This window comes from Notolabrus celidotus, chromosome 13 (assembly GCF_009762535.1).
Source record: "Notolabrus celidotus isolate fNotCel1 chromosome 13, fNotCel1.pri, whole genome shotgun sequence".
Classification (NCBI taxonomy): domain Eukaryota; kingdom Metazoa; phylum Chordata; class Actinopteri; order Labriformes; family Labridae; genus Notolabrus; species Notolabrus celidotus.
Window position 1 is genome coordinate 13,697,103 of NC_048284.1, and position 20,501 is coordinate 13,717,603.

The 20,501-nt window shown below is 40.5% G+C and overlaps 1 protein-coding gene across 1 annotated transcript in view; it reads right to left on the reverse strand.

The window, feature by feature from the left end:
- Positions 1 to 20,501, reverse strand: part of cdc40 (cell division cycle 40 homolog (S. cerevisiae)) — a 36,196-nt gene that overhangs the window by 11,203 nt on the left and 4,492 nt on the right. The window contains exons 8-12 of the mRNA XM_034699868.1: positions 19,822 to 19,896; positions 17,462 to 17,507; positions 11,511 to 11,612; positions 5,526 to 5,641; positions 2,213 to 2,346 (exon numbers count right to left, since the gene is read on the reverse strand). Coding sequence (XP_034555759.1) covers positions 2,213 to 2,346; positions 5,526 to 5,641; positions 11,511 to 11,612; positions 17,462 to 17,507; positions 19,822 to 19,896 — 473 coding nt within the window. The remainder of the gene's footprint in view (positions 1 to 2,212; positions 2,347 to 5,525; positions 5,642 to 11,510; positions 11,613 to 17,461; positions 17,508 to 19,821; positions 19,897 to 20,501) is intronic.

Consider the following 20,501-nt stretch of genomic DNA (forward strand, 5'->3'; position numbering starts at 1 on the left):
ACTGCTGGGATATGTGCTGATAGATTGTGCTGATGACATCTTTTGGAGCTGAGGCATGCTCAGAAGTGATCCGGCTCACTTAAGTACTCAGGTGGGTACAGTTCATATTAGGGGTGCAATGGTTTCTCGACGTAATCAACAAAAATCGATAACAAAATTAGTTGCTGACGAATTAAAAAGTTGACGAGTAGTTTGTGTTGTCATCGTATGTTTTCATGCAGACAAAATTTGTTTAGAGCTGAATTCTGGGGAGTGAGACGTCCTGCATCTACTATCTCTGCTGAATGTGGCACATGAAAAATAGTGACCGGGAAGCGCCAGGTAAACAGAACATAGCAACACTGTGTCCACTGATGCAACGCCATCATGTCGTTTCTAAAGTCAAGGAGTTTTTGACTCAACAGTGCAAAGATAAGAGCTGCAGATAAAAGATCTGTAAACGGGAACTTCCTTCACACAAGAGCACGTCCGTGATACATGAAGGTTTGAGGAGAAGGCATGGTGACGTTCAACTAAATGGCCCAAAATAAAAGCCACACTGTGTGAGTTTTATCAATATTTTTTTAAGTGTTACGCTACACATTAAAACTAAATCATTTGTCTAACATTAAGAATTTAATGGAATGTTTAGAGTTTTAAAAAATAATTTTCATTTAAAAAGATGATTAGGCAAATAATTATTTTGATAATCAATGAATGGTCAACTATCAAAAAAAGTTGGGATTCGCAGCAGAACAGATTCTTGACACAGAAGCAGATGCTCATAGTTATGTAAAACTTTGTCACTCCTGTGTTAGTTAAGTTTTCCTCCTCTTATCTGCTAATCCGATAGGGAACACTGCAGAGAGGCCTGCATCTATCAACAGAGCTATCAATCATGAGGCCACACCCCCTATTTTTTAGCATCATATCGCTAACTAAACCTTAACTCCTCAGAAAGATAAACACTTGCATATAAATCAGCAACAGCTTACTTATAAACTACAATGCAGCTAGTCTACAAGGGGAACTGTAATATGGGACTTCCACCAGATCCGTGTCCGGAACGTCTCCTCATCCATGTTGTCTTCATCACCCTCTGAAAACCTCTGACCTGTTGACTCCAGGCCTGGCTCCGCTCGCAATGACATTAATTTGTCATAGTTAAGTTAAAAACGATCTAACGATTACACAAAATGTTTTATTCTGAAACTTAACCTGGTTTTAATTTTGTTTTGGTGCCTGACTTCCTGTCCCGCTCCATCTGCTCTGTGCTGAATTGATGCGTCGTGCTCTGGCATCCAGCAAAACTAGAAGTCTTGCGTATCTGATCCGTTAAGTTCCGACCTGCCAGATCAGAGACGCAGCTGGAACGACGGACCGGAGACGGACCTGGTGGAATTTGGCCTCGACAGTTATGGCTTCACTTCTTGGGAGCGGCTGTGCAGCCCATCTTCTTATACAGCCTATTATATGGCATCTTTTCACATCAGTAATAAACACATTCATTTGAATACATTTATGAGCATGTGGACTTACATAATTCTCGTGTTTCTGCACTACTTAAGTCCTGAATAAATCCTAGCTGTTTGAAAGTTTGTATAGATGACTTCATTTCCTTTCTAAAATCTAATTTAGATTTGAGAAAAGAAAGTCAGCCAGCTGTCTCACACAATGATATAACTAGAGAAAATATTCCAAATGCTTTTTCATGAAACTATACGATTGGCAACAGGGTCCAGGGCTCATGGGAGTTTCTGTTGGATCATTGTCAAAGTACAATGTAAGCTCCGGGGGGAAAAAAAAAGACTCCCACTTAAACAGATGCATGTGAAGCAGACAGAAGCCATGAGTCAGAGCAGATTAGCAGCACAGCTGTGTGAGCTTTGTCTAGGATAGAGAAGGATTGTTTACGTCCACTCTTCTTGTTAATGCTTAATGAAAGGAGCGCTGAGTGGAGCGAGAGTATGTCTTCAGAAGATGGTCACGATGCTGTGTGTTTTTTCTTCTTTAGAGAAAAGATGGAGGCCCTACACGCACTTCAAAGATGACTGGAACTCAAAAAATGTGATGTCCTGGCACGAACGTCATGCATACAACAACCGTTTAACTTTTACTCACATCACTTTTCCATGACTAAAACTTTGAGAACTTGTGCCTTACTTTGACGTGCAACACTAAAGAAATGATACCATCATCTGCGTAACACTTTCAGGCTGTAGTGTGCACTTACCACTCCCACACTCGAAGACTCTTGTCGTCTGACGTGCTGACAAAGCGACGATTCTCATCCACAAATGTGATGGTGTTGACGGCTCCCAAGTGACGGTCGTACTCCTGAACCACCTCACTTGTCCTGATGTCCCACTGAAAAAAACAAAGAGACACAAAAACGAGCCAGAGAGGGTTAACATATTTTGCTGAAACAAAATATCATATTTTTATACATTCAATTATCACATCACAGTGTAATCTCAGGTCGTCAAACACCACCGAGGTTTCAAACAGACTCAGGAGTAGAGCTGGGCGATATTGAAAATTATGTTATCACGGAAAAATATTTCATATCAGTCGATATCAATAATTATCACAATAAATATCAAATCATTATTTCATTTAAATCTAAAGGCACATTTTCGGTTGGTTTCTGCTGTGTTTGTAGTCCGCTCCAAAGGTCTTTAAGCCCCGCCTACCACTTACCCTGCAACATGATTGGCTGCTCAATGCTGTCTTCTTCTTCTGTCTAATGTTGGGTAGCAACTAGTGTTAAAGGCTTCTTAGCCCTTTTCCAGTGGTTGGGGGGTGTAATTACAGGTTTATCGATATTGATTTCATAGAATATTTGTTATATTTATATTGAGAACAATTATATCACAATAATTATCATTATCGAATTATCGCCCAGCCATACTCAGGAGCACCCGTCACGGTCGTGTGTTCTCCCTGTCTGTGGTCCCTTTAGCTGCTTTAGACGACACTAACTAACCAGATGGTACTGTTCCTGTGTGCATCAGAGGCCAATGATAACCTCGGAGAGAAGACTATGTATTAATAACTCTCAAGGATTATGTTCTTTTTAACTTGTTGTTCTTGTTCATCATTTTGAAACTTAGCAAGGTTGTAAATGTTTTGAATTTTTCATCAGATTTTACATCTTTTATGTTGAGACTTTTTTCTGGTTTGTTAGTTAGGTTGTTTGAGTTCATTAACTTAAGGACAAGTGAAGAGCTGGAGCCAAGGCAGACCTTTAGCCTTCTGGCAAACAAAGACAACATGCAAACACGTGAGTCACCTCGGCATTGCCCCTAATTATGAAAATGTATGTATAACTGTAAAGCACTTTTAATTGCTCGATGTACAAATGGTGCTTCATAATTAAACTTGCCTTGCCCTAACTCTGACCCTTCATTAGCTTATCATCACCAGAGCCATCAGCCAGCTCACATTCATTTTCACTGGCAGATGGGTCCACTGTAACTGAATAATTCCCCCTGATCTCATAAATCAGACCAATCAGAGTCCTTCGTTTATAAATGGGGCGGGTTATATAAGATGACGACACAGGAAAGCAGCTTCAGCTTATTCTTAAACAACCAAGATGGCAGCTTCAGGATCATAGAGGTCTGTAGAATTGCGGAAGTTGTAAATTAAATGGAAGAATTTCTATTAAAATAAGAACAAACGGCTGCAATTAAGACTCGTCCTTCGTAGGAAATACATTTTTACTGTATTGCTGACAGGATTTAGTAAAAGTATAATTCATGAAATAGCTCTGCAGGTCTGCTGCTGTGCTACGTCAGGAACTGTGTTGCTCTGATTGATTGTAGGCTGGTCCAATTGCTTTAGTATGTGCCCTTTGCTCTGTTACTATGCCAAATGGAAAAAGGATATAAACTGTACGGATCCAGAGTTGGATAACTTTTAACAAAAGGTATCATTAAAAAGAATCATACCCTTTTGTAGAGTGTGTTCAAAAAAACAAAATAAGTTACATAGACCCTGAGACACAAATGGGGGGTCGTGAGATGTGTTCCAGAATTTAAAAAAAAAATTTAAGTTATCAAAAAATATATATTATTTATTTTTGTTTATATAGCTTGTTTTCTTCTGTTTATCTTCCTTTCTGGTTGTACTGTTAATTATGAGTATTCCTTTATTATTATTATTATTATTATGTTTGTATTTTTTGTATTTATTTATTTTTTCTTCTCTTTGTTGGTTTTGTATTACTTATATATAATTTGTTAACTTGTAGTGAACAAAGAAATACTGAAAAATATAATTAAAAAAGTTGAATCACAAAAGTTATCTAGAAACAGTAAATTTTACACATTTATTGTAAAAAGAAATAACGACCAAAATAGTAGCTAACCTTTCAATAAAACCTTGAAAATAGAAAATGTCATGACTTTTCTGGCTTTCTTTGTTGCCAGATGACTCCTAAGTTTAGGGTTAGTGAACAGTGAATTATCAAAAGCATCAGTAGCAGTAGGTTAATTCATAAAGGCACAGGAAACACAGCCACATGCTCATATAGGTAGGCTTATTTTCTGCACACCAGCTAAATGAAGCCACATTAAATCACTTTGAGGGACAGTGGGGGTCATGAGTCTTCGGCACCAATATTTTGGGGGTCGTGTGCTGAAAAGTTTGAGAACCCCTGATCTAACCCATCCATCGCCTGCAAAGTTGCTGACATGGGAATACAAAAAATTGGTAAATAAACACAACATTTGTTAGCGTAACTCAAGTGGCATCTGTGGGAAAATCACTGAGCGCCATGTTTGTTTAGCTCTAATGCAGAACAAAAAACTTGCACTGGATTAATTACAGCAATTAAATTGCTCACACCTTGAAATGTTTTTACTTTTATATGAAACAATATGCAGACATTTCAGTGTAAATCAAAGACAAGGCAAAAAAGAATGTGATGCATCTCTGTCCAAACTGATTCTACATCCAATTCTATTTATGACCTCCTGTTTTTTTTTTGTTTTTTTTTAAATCTTAGCCTTGGGCCGCTCACAAGAGAAGCCATCTGTTCTACAAAAATAAATAAATAAATAATAAAACAGATGAGGGCTTCATGATTTAAAACTAACCCTGATTATGTGCCAGATACTGTGATAATGACTGCTGTTCATCTGGACCGAAAGGAGACAAATCTTTTGCCCGTTTCAATTAAAGATGCAATAATTAAAAAGCATGTCTATGATTATGATTTTTGGAAAGATAAGATGCCTGTTGTCTAAGCGTAGCATATTTATAGATTTCCCCAGTCTTTTCACAGCCTCCTCTCTCCCACATTATTGTAAGCCTATGATAAACGACCTGCCCTCGTCCTGTCAGCTGCTGAACCTCCAGCCACATGCACAAAAAAATACAAACACCAGTCCTGGAAGATGAGAGGGGAGTGAATTTCATGCTCCTGTGGGCACAGTTTGTATACACAGAAACTCCTTTGTGCATGTGCTTGCTCAATTGGGAAATACACATGAGGTGATGTTGGGGAGCCGAATTGGATTGTTGTGCAGTGCAGGCTTTACCTGAACAATCTTCTTATCCGACATGCCGGCCACAAACAAGTTCTGTTTGTCCTCGTCGGGGTTGAACTTGACGCAGTACGGCACCTTCCTGTTGGTGAAGCGGGAGATACACTGGCCTGTGGAGAGGAGAGTGGAAAGAGAAAGTCAGAGCTGCAGAATAATCCTCGGTGGCTGTTTTCAGAAAAAAGGTACACTGAAGTTGTTTAAAAATGTAAGGACGTAGACGGGCGACTTTCAGTGTTGTTTGCTCTCCGTCCCTGCAGGCGAGAACAACTTAGCTGTAACACAAAAGGCATCCAGTGTCTCTTTGTGTTCGTTCAGCAGAGGTGGAGCACCACAGGAAAGATGCTGCCGCTCCAGATGAGAGGACGGGAAATTAAACTGACGACAAAGAGGCCCTTTAGATAAGAAGAAAGGCTTTTCACTAACACAGCTCTGCATTACCTTCAGTGTTTATCTGAATCCGGGACAAACCTGGAATAAAACACTAAAATCACCCCCCCCTCAATGTCACTACTGCAGGACACAAACTGTTGAAACATGTACAAGTCAAACCAGGGTTCCCACTCTTTTCCAGAGATCATTTTCCAGGACATTTCCAGGACATTTTCATTGATGATCAAGCTGGTATGACCGTCTAAATTTAGTTCCTAATTTAGTTCCTAAATAGTCTAATATGTTCCTCTCAGTGGAAGTCTACGTTGAAAGACATGTAGTCTATGGCTATCAATGAAATCATCTCTTACATACTTAAAAATGATGGCAAATTGATAATAGAAAAATGCAACCACAGATGTACAGCGATTCACTTTATTAGTGCAACCAAGTAACAATGATGGGCAACTCTCATCTCAGCTTTCTCTTTTCTAAGTAGTCGATATAAAACAAAGCAAATGTCACGTTTTTTATTTGAGTTACCGTAAACTCTGAAAAAATCGCACCAGTGTAAAGACGCACTCTGTATTTGAAGATCTCTCAGAGATTTAAAAAAAATGTAAACTGTCTTCCTGCATGGCGATGTCTATTATGATCAGCGATGTCTACAATGTGGAGTTTCTGTGCAGCTGTGTCGCTCTTTTTGTTCCGTTTGTTTTCACTATCGGGAGTTTGCACTCCTACTAGCTAAAGGAGGGGTTCTGACACTTTTTGGAGCCAGGGACCCCTTACAGGTGAGAAAATTGTCCATGGCCCCCTCATAATTGTAACACAGATTAAGCACATTAGTGATGTGTCATGATCAAAAGCTGTGGCTCTGAGAGCCGATGCTTTATAGTGAATCAGAAGAGCCGGCTCGCATCCAGAGAGAGCCGGCTCCCAGTTTTTTCCTTTCCCTGCTTAGCTCTCTCAGTGCTCAGCCCCAGTTCTGCTCACAGCAGAACTTTGTTTCGATTGGTCAGCATGGCGGCCATGCGGCCAATCATATGTGAGGATATAGGATACAGGTGATGGAGGGGAGGCTGTGTATCCTCTCCTTCAGAGAGAGTCTTCTTAAAGACCGGGCAAATACTCACTGAGAGGAGAAATCGGATCAGACCATCCAAGCTGAGGCATCTGATTTTACTCAATGTCAACCTGAGGAAATTAATGATGTTGTGTTTGGTTCTGGTTCTGTTTGCTTGAGTTTGGTTCTGGTTCTGTTTGCTTGAGTTTGGTTCTGGTTCTGTTTGCTTGAGTTTGGTTCTGGTTCTGGTTCTGTTTGCTCGAGTTTGGTTCTGGTTCTGTTTGCTTGAGTTTGGTTCTGGTTCTGTTCTGGTTCTGTTCTGGTTCGGTTCTGGTTCAGTTCTGGTTCACATCTGGTTCGGTTCTGGTACGGTTCTGCTACGGTTCTGGTTCGGTTCTGATTCAGTTCTGGTATGGTTCTGGTTCTGGTTCGGTTCCGGTTCGGTTCCGGTTCAGTTCTGGTACGGTTCTGGTCTGGTTCGGTTCTGGTTCAGTTCTGGTACGGTTCGGGTTCGGTTCTGGTCTGGTTCAGTTCCAGTTCGGTTCTGGTTCAAGTCTGGTTCGGTTCTGGTACGGTTCTGGTACGGTTCTGGTATGGTTCTGGTACGGTTCTGGCCTAGTTCGGTTCCGGTTCGGTTCTGGTTCAGTTCTGGTACGGTTCTGGTTCGGGTCTGGTTTGTTTCTAGTTCGGTTCTGGTTCGGTTCTGGTTCAGTTCTGGTAGGGTTCTGGTTCGGTTCTGGTCCGGGTCTGGTTTGGTTCTGGTTTGATTCTGGTTGAGTTTGATTCTGGTTCTGTTTGCATGAGTTTGGTTCTGGTTCTGTATGCTTAAATTTAGTTCTGGTTCTAAACCTAACCCTAATCCTGACCCTAACCCTGATCCTAACCCTAACCCTAACCCTAACCCTAATCCTAACCCTGATCCTAACCCTAACCCTAACCCTAATCATAACCCTAACCATAATAATAATCCTAACCCTAATCCTAACCCTAACCCTAATTCTAACCCTAATCACAACCGTAACCCTAATCCTAATTCTAACCCTAATCCTAACCCTAATCAAACCCTAACCCTAATCACAACCCTTACCCTAACCCTAACCCTAATCACAACCCTTACCCTAACCCTAATCCTAACCCTAGCCATAATCCTAACCCTAATCACAACCCTAACCCTAATCACAACCCTAACCCTAACCCTAATCACAACCCTAACCCTAACCCTAATCCTAACCCTAATCCTAACCCTAACCCTAATTCTAACCCTAATCACAACCCTAACCCTAATCCTAACCCTAACCCTAATCCTAACCCTAGCCATAATCCTAACCCTAATCATAACCCTTACCCTAACCCTAACCCTAATCCTAACCCTAACCCTAATCACAACCCTAACCCTAACCCTAATCCTAACCCTAACCCTAATTCTAACCCTAACCCTAATCACAACCCTAACCCTAACCCTAATCCTAACCCTAGCCCTAATCCTAATCCTAACCCTAACCCTAATTCTAACCCTAACCCTAATCACAACCCTAACCCTAATCCTAACCCTAGCCCTAATCCTAACCCTAACCCTAATCCTAACCCTAACCCTAATCACAACCCTAACCCTAACCCTAATCCTAACCCTAATTCTAACCCTAACCCTAATCCTAACCCTAGCCATAATCCTAACCCTAATCATAACCCTTACCCTAACCCTAACCCTAATCCTAACCCTAACCCTAATCACAACCCTAACCCTAATCACAACCCTAACCCTAATCCTAACCCTAACCCTAATTCTAACCCTAACCCTAATCACAACCCTAACCCTAATCCTAACCCTAACCCTAACCCTAATCACAACCCTAACCCTAACCCTAATCCTAACCCTAGCCCTAATCCTAACCCTAACCCTAAATCCTTACCCTAATCATAACCCTAACCCTAATTCTAACCCTAATCCTAACCCTAATCACAACCCTAACCCTAATCACAACCCTAACCCTAACCCTAATCACAACCCTAACCCTAACCCTAATCACAACCATAACCCTAATCACAACCCTAACCCTAATCAAAACCCTAATCACAACCCTAACCCTAATCAAAACCCTAACCCTAATCATAACCCTAGGATCAGGGTGAGAATGATTTTGTAACAGAAGAAATGCACACAATTGGGCAATTATAAGGCTTCTCATAAAAACACAGTATGTCAAGGGTTTCAACACAAACTATTAAATAGTATATAAACAATATACCCCTGTTTTCTGTGAATGCATGATTATGAAGTGAAGGAGAAAAGATGTGAAAAATGTTGCGCAGTGTCGCTGTCTTTTCCAGCACAGCGTGCAGTCTTTCAATGAATGGGGATGTGTTTTGTTAATAGGGTCAGGTCAAACACAGCCATGTTGGAATAATTTTCCAGGACTATATGTGATTTTCCAGGACATTTTACTTTTTCTCCCATTTTCCAGGTGTTTTCCAGTACTGGAAAACTGGTCAACTGTTTTCCAGGTTTTCCAGGACGCGTGGGAACCCTGTCAAACCAAGGCAGCTGAAGTAAGAAAACCACTTGTTTAACAAGTCACTTCTGACATGTACATTTAGATGATGTGGACCCAAGGGGGATCCTGTGAACAGCTGGGGGATTCAACTCTTTTCTGCCCTCTGCTGGACTGGTAATCTTAAAGTAAGAGGGGAAAGACTAAGGGGAACCATTCCATTTCATGCTGCACTTTATGGCCTCCTTCAGATGCCAGGCAGGGGAACCATTCATGTTCCAAATTGAAGTCCAATGAACACTGAAATTTTGACTCTAACTTTGCAGTATGGATTATCTACCACACAGTGTACATCTTGACTGTGCAACGTGCATTATCCACCGTGCAATACATAATAGGTGCTGCTCAATATACATACCATGCAATAATCATGATCTAATGTGCATTACAGGCTATTGACTGCGCAATACACACTGGTGGACTTGTGTGAATGCATGATTTACATGCAACAGTTAATGCCTGACTGTTGTCAAACTATGAAGCCCATACGGAAGTGTTATAATCTGCAATTCATCGAGAATAAATGGTCAAAACAAAAAATAACTAGTTTAAAAAAAAAATTCAATCCCTGCACAGTGTGTGCCGATAGAGAAATTAGCTATTCAGACATAAACTGTTTTTTGAACCAAGCTTTAAAAATGTTTATTTTTGCTGTAAAGATCGTCTTTTGAATAGGTGTGTATGTGGTTTCCGGTCCAGCCTCAAGCAGACGCTTGATTAACTGCAGTTTTTTTTTGCACTTCTACATAGGCTTCATATTTAAGACTGCTTGGTTTTCAGAGGCCAATTAAAAACATGTCAGAACCAAGCAGCAACCTCCGGTCTCAAACTATGAAGACCATGCGGAAGTGTTATAAACTGCAATTCTTTGAAAATCCGCTTGAGGCTGGCTGCAGAAACACCAGAAACCACATAGACATGAATGGGAAAAAGACGATCTTTGCAGCATTAATAAACATGTTTACAGCCCGGTTCAAAAAACGGCTTGGCTCTATGTAGCTAATTTCTCTATCAGCACACACTGTACGGGGGATGATTTTTTTTCTAACGCGACGGTTCAGAAGATATTAAGATTACGAGTTTTTACCCAAATAAGGACATGACTGACTTGACTCCCGGACGGGAACACATAGCTGTTGGCTAGGAGGCTCAAACTCTGCCTCTTTACGTCACACTCTGCCTGGTTGAGTTCTGCATTTCCAATATGGCTGCCGCTGATGATTGGCTTCAAAACAGCGCTCAAGAATAGATGGGTGACGTCACAGATACTACGTCCATTATTTATACAGTCTATGGGAAAGCCACATTTGTTACTTACTTCAAGAACCAGTGCATGTTTGAGTTTTCATTTTTTACCTTTTTTGGGGTGGGGGGGTAATATTTTTGTGCATTTTTGCATTCATTGGATAGGAAAGCTGAAGATAGACAAGGAATGTTGGGAGCAGAGAGTGGGGGAAGACATGTAGCAAATGGTTGCACCTGGGAATCCAAGCAGCAACGGTTGTGACAAGAACTGTAGCCTCTGTATATGGGGTGCAAGCTTAAACCGCTAGGTCGATGGTGCCCCAACAATTCATCTTATGTCAAAAATGCAGGAAGCATGGGTGCAACTCACTGGCTTCTAAACTCGCACAAAATTGTTGCATTTGCACAGTTATACACGCAAGCTGTGTTTCTGCAGAGCCGTTCACTATCTGGCATCTGGCAGATCAAGGTTACATTACACTTGAGGTACAGTAGTCACTATGCTCCCATATCTATACTTTCTACAAGAGCTTCGAAGAAATAATCGTGCCCAAGAGAATATCTGTGGTTGAAATACAAGTACTGAGCTCTCTTTTCTATTCAATGTGCTCTCAGTAAGGCGTTAATAGAAGATGTTCTGTATAAGTGGCATATTCACGTGGAGCACATCTCTCTTCATTCAGTCATTTTGAAAAAAACACAGCATTAAGGCAGTGTACAGAGAGGAGACGTCAGAGCGGTGGAGCGTACCTGTCTCAGAGTCCCACAGTTTGAGGTAGCGGTCGTAGGCAGCGCTGAGGAACTGAGTCCCGGTGTTGTTGTAGCAGATGTCTCGCACTGCTTTGCTGTGGCCTAGCATGAGAGGAGGAAATGCACACGTATTACACACACATGAATATAGACTTGAAGTGAGCAAGTCTTGTTACCTTGACTACACCCTGCTGCCTTCATCTGATACCCAATAAATGTGAGGGATGTGGAATCTAGTTAAAGGAAACCTGGGATGTCGGAAGAGAAGGATGTAGGCAGAAAGGAGAGAGGAGGGAAATTCAATCTATAAATGAGAGGGGGGGAAAAAAACGACACCCTCAATCAGTCCATCTTCTCTTTCCCTCCTCCTAATCCTAATCTATGCAGCCCTTTGGCTTCCTCCTCATCCAGTGAAGGTGATGCGAGCTCTCTGTGGGTTTCAGCGCATACACACACACCTCCCTTGTTAGGCCCAGTTTTATCAGCGCTACACTGTTTCCACAGCGATAGCAGGGCCCGGTGAGGTTGAGTGCTAGCCTGCTCGCTCGCTCTAACTAGGCTTGCTGTTATTCCAAAGGGATGCACTCCTGCTGCAGAAAGCTGTGCTGGCGGAATCGCTCCTACATTAAATATATGTGCTGTTAGGATACAATTACACATGGAGTGATAAGCATGCTTAATTATTTACGTACCTAAAGCTAATATATTCTGAGCAGATTGATAAGGCTGGGCTGCACACGCTGACAAACAACGAGGGAAAACATATATCATAAAACTTTAAAGGAATGCCAACCTCAATTAGAAATGACTTCCATGCAGAGGCACCTGGTTTTTTTTTCACTCACACACTACGCAACACATTTGTTCATCTCCCTGGTGGCTAATATTAAACAGCAGGATCTGAGTGCTGTCAGCTATCAAGTGTTTGAGGAATAAAAATCAGGACAAGCAGCAGGGAGACACTTCACTGCTGAAGCCAAGAACTACAGCAGAACGCTTAAAATTTCACATCTGTTTGCTGAAGACAGTAGAAGAGCCTGACTGCGTAGACACTGTGTGAAGTCCTTGTTTCCAACTTTTCCCTCCTCTTCTCCAACCCAACTGTGGGATGATTTCCTTAGTTTCAACCCTCTTCATAAGTTACTTTTCTCAAAGGTTTATTACAAACTCCTCTCTTGCAACAACGTGTTAACCACTAAAGTCAGAACTGACTGGGAGTTTGAACTACGGTTGAATTTGAGAGAGGACTGATGGGATGCGGCTGTTAAAAAAATTCACTCAAGCTCAACCTGTGCTCGGCTCACTCTCATACAACTCAAAGTATTGTTTAGAATTCATTTCTCCAAAGCCTGTTTGTCACAAATGTATCCTTCGATTACTGACAGCTGTGATAAATGTCACGATTCCTCTTGTACCCTAACTCATATGTTTTACTCTTGCTCATTATTATTAAACTTTTGGCAGAGCTACTTTACCACGATGTCCAAAATACTCTCAGTAAATATGAATGTTTCTCCCCATATTGCCATATATGGATGTCCTGAAGACGACCATCAATTCACCTTGAAGCAGTTAGATGTTATATTTTTCACTTCTTTATTGGCGAGACGCTGTCTTCTTTTTCACTGGAAGTCCTCCAAAGCTCCTTCCAGTGCTCAATGGCTCAAGGATGTCATGTCTTTTCTAAAACTTGAGAAGATAAGATACTCACTAAGAGGCAACTCTGGAAAGTTTTAGGTGGCAGTCCTTTCTATCCTTCTTCAACACTCTGAAGTGTTTACCTCCTGATTAATAATCCCCCGCCCCCCATGTCCGTTTGTCTCTTTACTTTTTTTTTTTTTTTTTTTTACTAATTTGTATTTATTTTTGATTATTAATTTATTTTATTGCATTTATTTGTATTAATATATTACTATTATAACTTTTATTAATATTTCTACTATATATAGATATTTTTTGGGATATAAGTCATGTATTGTAGTCATGTGTTTTTTTCTCTATGTTCTACTGAAAAATTAAAAAAGGAAATTATGGTTTGTTATATTATTATTTTCGTACTTCAATACTTGGGATGCACAGTATTCTGTTGTAATAGTCACTCACTATACATGTCTTTGCTTTTGTGACTCCCAATCTTGATCTGTCATTATAAATTTGCCATATTTCTCAATAAAAATATTTATTAAAAAAAAAAAGAAGAGCCGGATGGCGTAGTAGCCAGAGGGAGAAGGTCAACAATCAACTGGAGGGAACTTAATATGCAAGAGGCAATCCTCAGCATGTGCATGACATTTTTTGTCATGGCAGTGCTAAAAAAAATGATGAGGATGAAGGCGGAAGACATGACACCTCTGCTTGAGTTTGCTTAAAAGTTCAAATATGGAACAATTACAAGGAGATGGTTAAGCCCGATTCAGCCTTCCCTGGATGATTGGATTGGAATAACTCTTGAGATATTTAGGATGAAAAAATTGATCCATTGTCCTAATGGACAAATTTGACCAAATTTGGAACAACTGGATTATATTTGTTACCCTCAAAAGAGCATGGTAATATTGTTTTGTAATTTACACTGTTCTATCTTTAATTAAGCTGTAAAAGAGTTATTTTTAGGTGAATAAGTGAGCCTTGTCTAGCAGAGTTTATCCCGAGCAAACTGTCAGGTCTGTCCATAAGAGGTCATTGTGTATCCACTATTATTGTTTCTTTTTCAAACCTGCTGGGAAATTTAAGTTATCAGAGAGATGTGGACACCATAATGGATGAACACAATCTGATTTATGACCTTAACTTCTTTTAACTCTTATTCCTGGATGTGGTGTTTTTTCTGGACTCAAAACAAACAAAACTGAAAGGACTTTTGTTTTAACTTTTACTAATATTGCTATTCTGTTGTATCTACCAGTCCATTCCAAATAAAGATACAATAAAAAGAAAAAAGAAAAAAGTTAAAATATGGAGCAGGACACTGAATTTTTGCAGAATACTGTACTCTTTGTGGAAACATGTTTGTTATTGGTTGGCTTCGGCTGCGTTTGAAGCTCATTTTACACTATACAGCATGCTCTATCCATCCTTACACTCGCCCAACAACTGACACATCAACATATTGATTTGCCAATACACACATTCACACACCTCATTATTTTTGTTCATCTTTTCTACATCATTTAGTCGACCGTGTGTTTCCTTTTTGTCATGTCTTCGTAAGCTGGATCATGATGACGCCATTTGCTCCTAACAAACAATGCATAATGGTCAAACTTCTATTAGAACCCCAGCTTTTATTACTACCCTGCCTTAATGTGGAGGCGTCTACATGAGACAGACTGTACATTTATTCTCAAATAGCAAACATGGGAAGAATCTTGTTGATTCAAATCGGTAAGAATATTTACTCATGTACAGGATTAGCTGCTGAAATTACAAATTAGCTACAAATCAGTGATTTGATGGAGCTCTTCGAGACAGCATGTCTCTGCCAATGTGCTGAAATAAGGAAGGAAGAGCCCTCTTCATAGAATCACGAGTGAGTGAGTGCTGTGCAGACGTTTAGGTCTATAAAGCTGTTGTTTGTTGTTATAACCTTATTGTAACACATTTTTACTGTAAAAGCATGCTAGATTGATGGAGGACAGACATTTGTTTTCATTGTTATTTGTGCGTCAGAAGCAGCAGATTCATCCCCTTCCCTCCTGTCACTCACATTTCTTCATCCTTCGTCCTAATCATGTGTGGGAGACTCTGAGATGGTGTGCGTGCATGCTGTGGACTCACTCGCACATATTGGGCTCCATAACAGCTGATTACTAGCCGTGCTATTCTCCCATCAGTACACAGCCTTGCTTTTTTACCTTCTTCTACACAGACAACCAAATATACTAATGAATACTAGCTTCTGTTTGAAGGCAGAGGCTTTATTTGATCTGTCAAAACAGGTAGCCACACCTAGCTAAAAGAAGGGACCAGGCTTTTAATTGAGACAGGCTTCTATTTGAAGTTTTACAGTATACCAGTTAGGGGTTTAACGATTCATCTACTACATCAATGTATCGATTCATACTACTACGATCCAACTACATCGATCTGTGCTCGGCAAGTTGGCCTTCCGGACGACATATATCGATCTAGCATTGTTTTAAAATGTAATAAATCGATTATACTAGGAAATAACGCATTGGATTTAAACTCGGCAGACTTTATATGGATGTGTTTTTTTGCACTTTTAATAATAAAGACATTAAACGTTACTTAAGTCAGGCTGCCTGTCTGTGACGTCATCGCCACGCACCAGCAGATAACAAAACATAGCATGGCGGATGGCAGAGGAGAAGCCGGCGAGCAAGGAATTATCAAGCCACTATTGCAGTCCAGTGTGTGGAAACACTTTGGCTTTTGCAAAGACGGAGATGTTCTAAATAAGTCACTTGCTGTTTGGAGGATATGTAAAGGTCGAGTTAAGTACCACAGCAACACCACAAATCTATCCAACCACCTACAAAGACGCCATGGGATTTCACACAACGCAGACCGTCCAGGCACCTCTTGCAGCAGAATGTTTAGTCAGAGACTAGGCCAAAACTTGACTCGGGCCAAAAACATCAGGGCAACAACAGGAATCTAGGACTGTCCAGTATTAAGGTATTTATTTCACAGTCACACTGGTTGAATTTTTGGCTAAAAAGTTACTGAATCGATTTCAAGTCACTGAATCGCTTTGGATTGTTCCAAATGAACCAATGGCGTCCTTTAATAGTATCGGCAATCACAAATCATGATACGAATCGAATCGTTATTAAAAGAATCGTTACACCCCTAATACCAGTACAACCTCTATAAGCTGACATGTCGACTCAGCACTCATTTGAACAGAGGGCTTTGTCCCTCTCTCATTATCATATAAGCAATCCATATTTTGGATTATATATTAGAGCCTTATTTTGTATTCAGGTAAACATTCTTACAGGTTTAAGTTAATAACTGTTGTTTCTCCCACATCTCTGCTGCGCTGGAGCTTTGTTTGAGGATAAATTAAAGCCTGTCTCACAAACACGCCTGTCTTAAATAAAAGGCAGGGTGATTACATAAGTCCAAACAAACAAAGGCCTGGGTTTATTATTTGAAGTTTTACAATGAAAAAAAGCAACAGTTTGAAAACAAGAGAAAGTACTTTTTAAAAGATCTGACTGAAAAGGAATAATCTATGGTTCTGTTCAAGTAAAGAGAGATATACAAGACTGCAGATGATTGAACTGAGAGCAAAGCAGCAACAACAAAGTGAAAACCTAATATGCTGAATGTCTCCGACACACGTCTGATGAAAATAAAATTAACATCATCCGCAACCTGCGCCTTCTCCAGCCCCCAAACCTCTCATCCAGTCACTCTGCGTCACTTTATTCACTCCTGAACCGTGTTCTCTCCTCCCGCATGTCAACCCCTCCGTGTGTCTGTTGCCCCCTCCTCCCCTCCAACCCCCCCCTCCCCCCGGCTGCTGAATTATGCATATTCTGTGAAGGAGCTGACAGGCAGAACCGCAGCTGCAAACAATCTCTATTCAGACAGTGTGCTGCCTCTGGGAAGACTGACCTGCACACATTAGCCTGTGAACCCCCCCCCCCCCACCTCTCCTCTGGACCCAATCTATTTACCAAAAATAAATAAATTTATAAACAAGAATCCACACACTTTCAGTGGTCAGCAGACGTGTCATTAGTGTCGTAGTAATGCTGAGCTCACAGTCTGTCACTTACTCTGGACTTCCCCACAAGGCTGCGTGCTTTTCAGACGTTGAGCATACTTCACGTCAGGTCCGCATGTTTGCTGATGATGCATTGTTGATCAGAAAATGATGAAATTTGATGGTGATGGTGAGTGTGATAAAATCCTGTTACTATCCCATAGAGTGAGTTATTATTGAGTGAACCACATCAGATTGAGGAGTCACTTACCAATGAATGTCCGTATGCATCTCCTCTCACTGTACACCTCCCACAGCTGTGAAGAGAAGAAGAATGTTTAACTATAAGCAAAAAAAAAGCCCTGTGATGACACTGAGCACCAAATCCACAACTAATTAACCAAACGAGCTAAGGTAAACAGTACCTGTGATAGCCAGGGACAATGAAATATTTAATACCAAGATGGAGCTCTGACTGTACATAAATGTGGATAACAAAGGCAACCCCAAAATTCTGCCTTGTTTGGCGACATATTAAGCACACACGTGATCATGCTGGTGGTGATGCTGCATTGATGCCGCGCCCCTTACAATGACCAAAACACACATTTAACTTAACTTAATCGGTACTACTGAGTACCAATTCGCTTAAAATCAAACAGTACCATGTTTTGGTACCTGAACGCATCCTTGTCGCTGTGATGGAGTGGAAGAGTAGGGGATTTTCCATACTTTCGCCCTGTAATAAAGTTTGAGACTGATCGTGGGACGTCTCTGCTCTCTGCATCTGTGCGGGAGTGCGCCAGACGGAGCCTGCAGCTGACGGGCGCGAGCACTCACCGCGAGGCAGAGCTGCAGGAGGATTAAGTTGAGACGGACTCTCTCGCTTCGACTACCTGCCCTGTTTAAAACTGGTTCTGTGTGCTTGAATGCCCAACAAGTAAGTTGTGTGTCCTGTTATTATAAAGAGATAGAGAACTGACTTTTTCCCGTCCGCAGGCATTCACTTGTGTTCATTGATAAACTCCCGAAAGAGCAATTAGACGCAACGAGCATGTGTCGGCTAATATATCTAATCACCTACATAAACCTGTTTCTGTTCATTTCATGTTAAATGAAATAAATATGTTAAATAAAAAAAAAAAAAAAGATTTTATTATTAAACAAATTAACATTTATTAGCACATAAACACACACACAAGTACCGAAAACTGGTACCGTTGAGTACCGATAACGTATCGGTTCAATGTGAAAGGTACCCATCCCTACTGATAAATATCCAAAGAGCCCTCTGGTCAGTCCACAAAATGCATTCAAGTGTTGTTTTGAAGTGGACACTCATGGTTATGTAAAGTTAATGACCTTTGTGTGAGTGTTTGTTATGTCTTCTCTCATCATTTCTCCTCTAATCTGTTAATCTGATAATCTGATAAAGAATGCTGCACGAGCCTACATTTATCAACAGAGCTGTCAATCATGACGTCGCAACATGAGCATTAAATAACTACTAAAATCTAGAATGATCCAAAAAAATGAACACCATCACATAGAACCGCATGATAAGAACTGTCATGATAGAATTATATATTTAAAGTGTATTTTGAATTAATCTTCTGTCCCCTCTTTCTAAAAGAGGAGGCAGGCTTTAATGCTCATACTGCAGGCAGACACCAGGGGGAGCTCTAAATGTTTTGGCTCCACTTTCAAGAGGCTGTCTTCTTACACAGTCTAAGGCTGTTTCCGAAATCACCTACTATACTAGCAGTACGTACTGATATGTCCAAAATTCAGTATGTAGTAAGTAGTATGTGAACAAGAGCAAAATCTGCAGTAAGCCAAAACTCCCCGGATGTCTACTGATACGGGAAAATATCTCAGTATGCATCGGACCAGTCTGCCTCGCGTACTGTTTCCCATAATGCACAGCGCTCGTTCTGCTTTTTCTTTTTCCTCATTTTTTGACGGGAGGAAATCCGTTTTTGGGTGCTGTGAAAGTTATCAAATTACATATAAACCACTTCCTAACTTTTTAAATCATAAATGGATGCTAAATAAGCTTTTTATTTATCGGCTTCGCCATTGTTTACTTCCACTTTCCGAAACCGGAAATCCAGTGACGTCTGGCTCAGCATGCTGCATGACAGATCGGACAGAGCAGTCATACTACATACTAAATTCAAACGCAGTATGTAGTAGGCAATACCTACTGCCTACTACATTAGTAAGTAGTATGTAGCAGGCCGTTTCGGAAACAGCCTAAGTTTGGTCATGATAACCATGTAAAACTAAGTCAGCGATTCAAAAGCAGTGTTGTCCAAATCCCATCTGACATGAATACAATTGGTGTCAGTCGCTAGGTCAAGGTCACGTTTCTGCCCGTTAAGATAGAGCATGGTGTAGACCTGCTATGTTTGTAAAAGCGTCTTGAGATAACGGTTTTGTTGTGATGAAGCGCTATACAAATAAAGATTGATTGACTGATTTTTACAATGCAGAGAAACCGGTAGATTGTAAAGGCTGGCTTCCAATCTACTCAAAAATACCATGATACATTAGAAAGTAATCACTAAAACTGCAAATTAAAAAAAATCTAATGAGCATTATTTAGCGTCTAAAATCTTAATAAGTTACCTTGATTTTGCAGTCCATGGAGCTGGAGAGCAGCAGATGACCAGATTTGGGGAATAGTCGGATAGCGCTGACACCCTGGAAAACACACAAAAAAGATACATGTTATACACTGAACTTCTCCATATCATAATATGACTGCAAGACCAAGCACCAAGTTGTACTTTTAACAGTCATTTTTTTTTACATCTAATTGTGCACACACTGATTTCGGGTTTGATAAAATCATCTGAGATCACATGTGACAAATCTGTAAAACTTAATAATGCCACAGCTCTGCAAAAATTTGACATCACGCACATACATAACAATTGACAAATGGTTGTGTAGTACAAAATGTTTGTATTGGTGGGACCTTTTATTTCTCCAGTGGTGCATATACTTTGCATAGGCTTTACGATTCAAAGGGCATTGCCAAATGTTCACGATATTTACTCAGTCTATGGGGAAACTATCAGCTGACTCATAAGGTAAGCAGAGTGGATCGATCGTGTTTGTGCCGGCACTCTAACAGCAATAGAAGTTATAAAGGCTCCAAACTTTCCTCAAAAAAGATATTCCATAACTTTGGCGACACAGTATGGGCCATTCTCCATCTACTATCTCGACATCAGCGCTTCCACATGCTTATTATCTCTTCATACCTCTTTGTATTTCAAATTAGACTCCCGAGGCTCTAACTT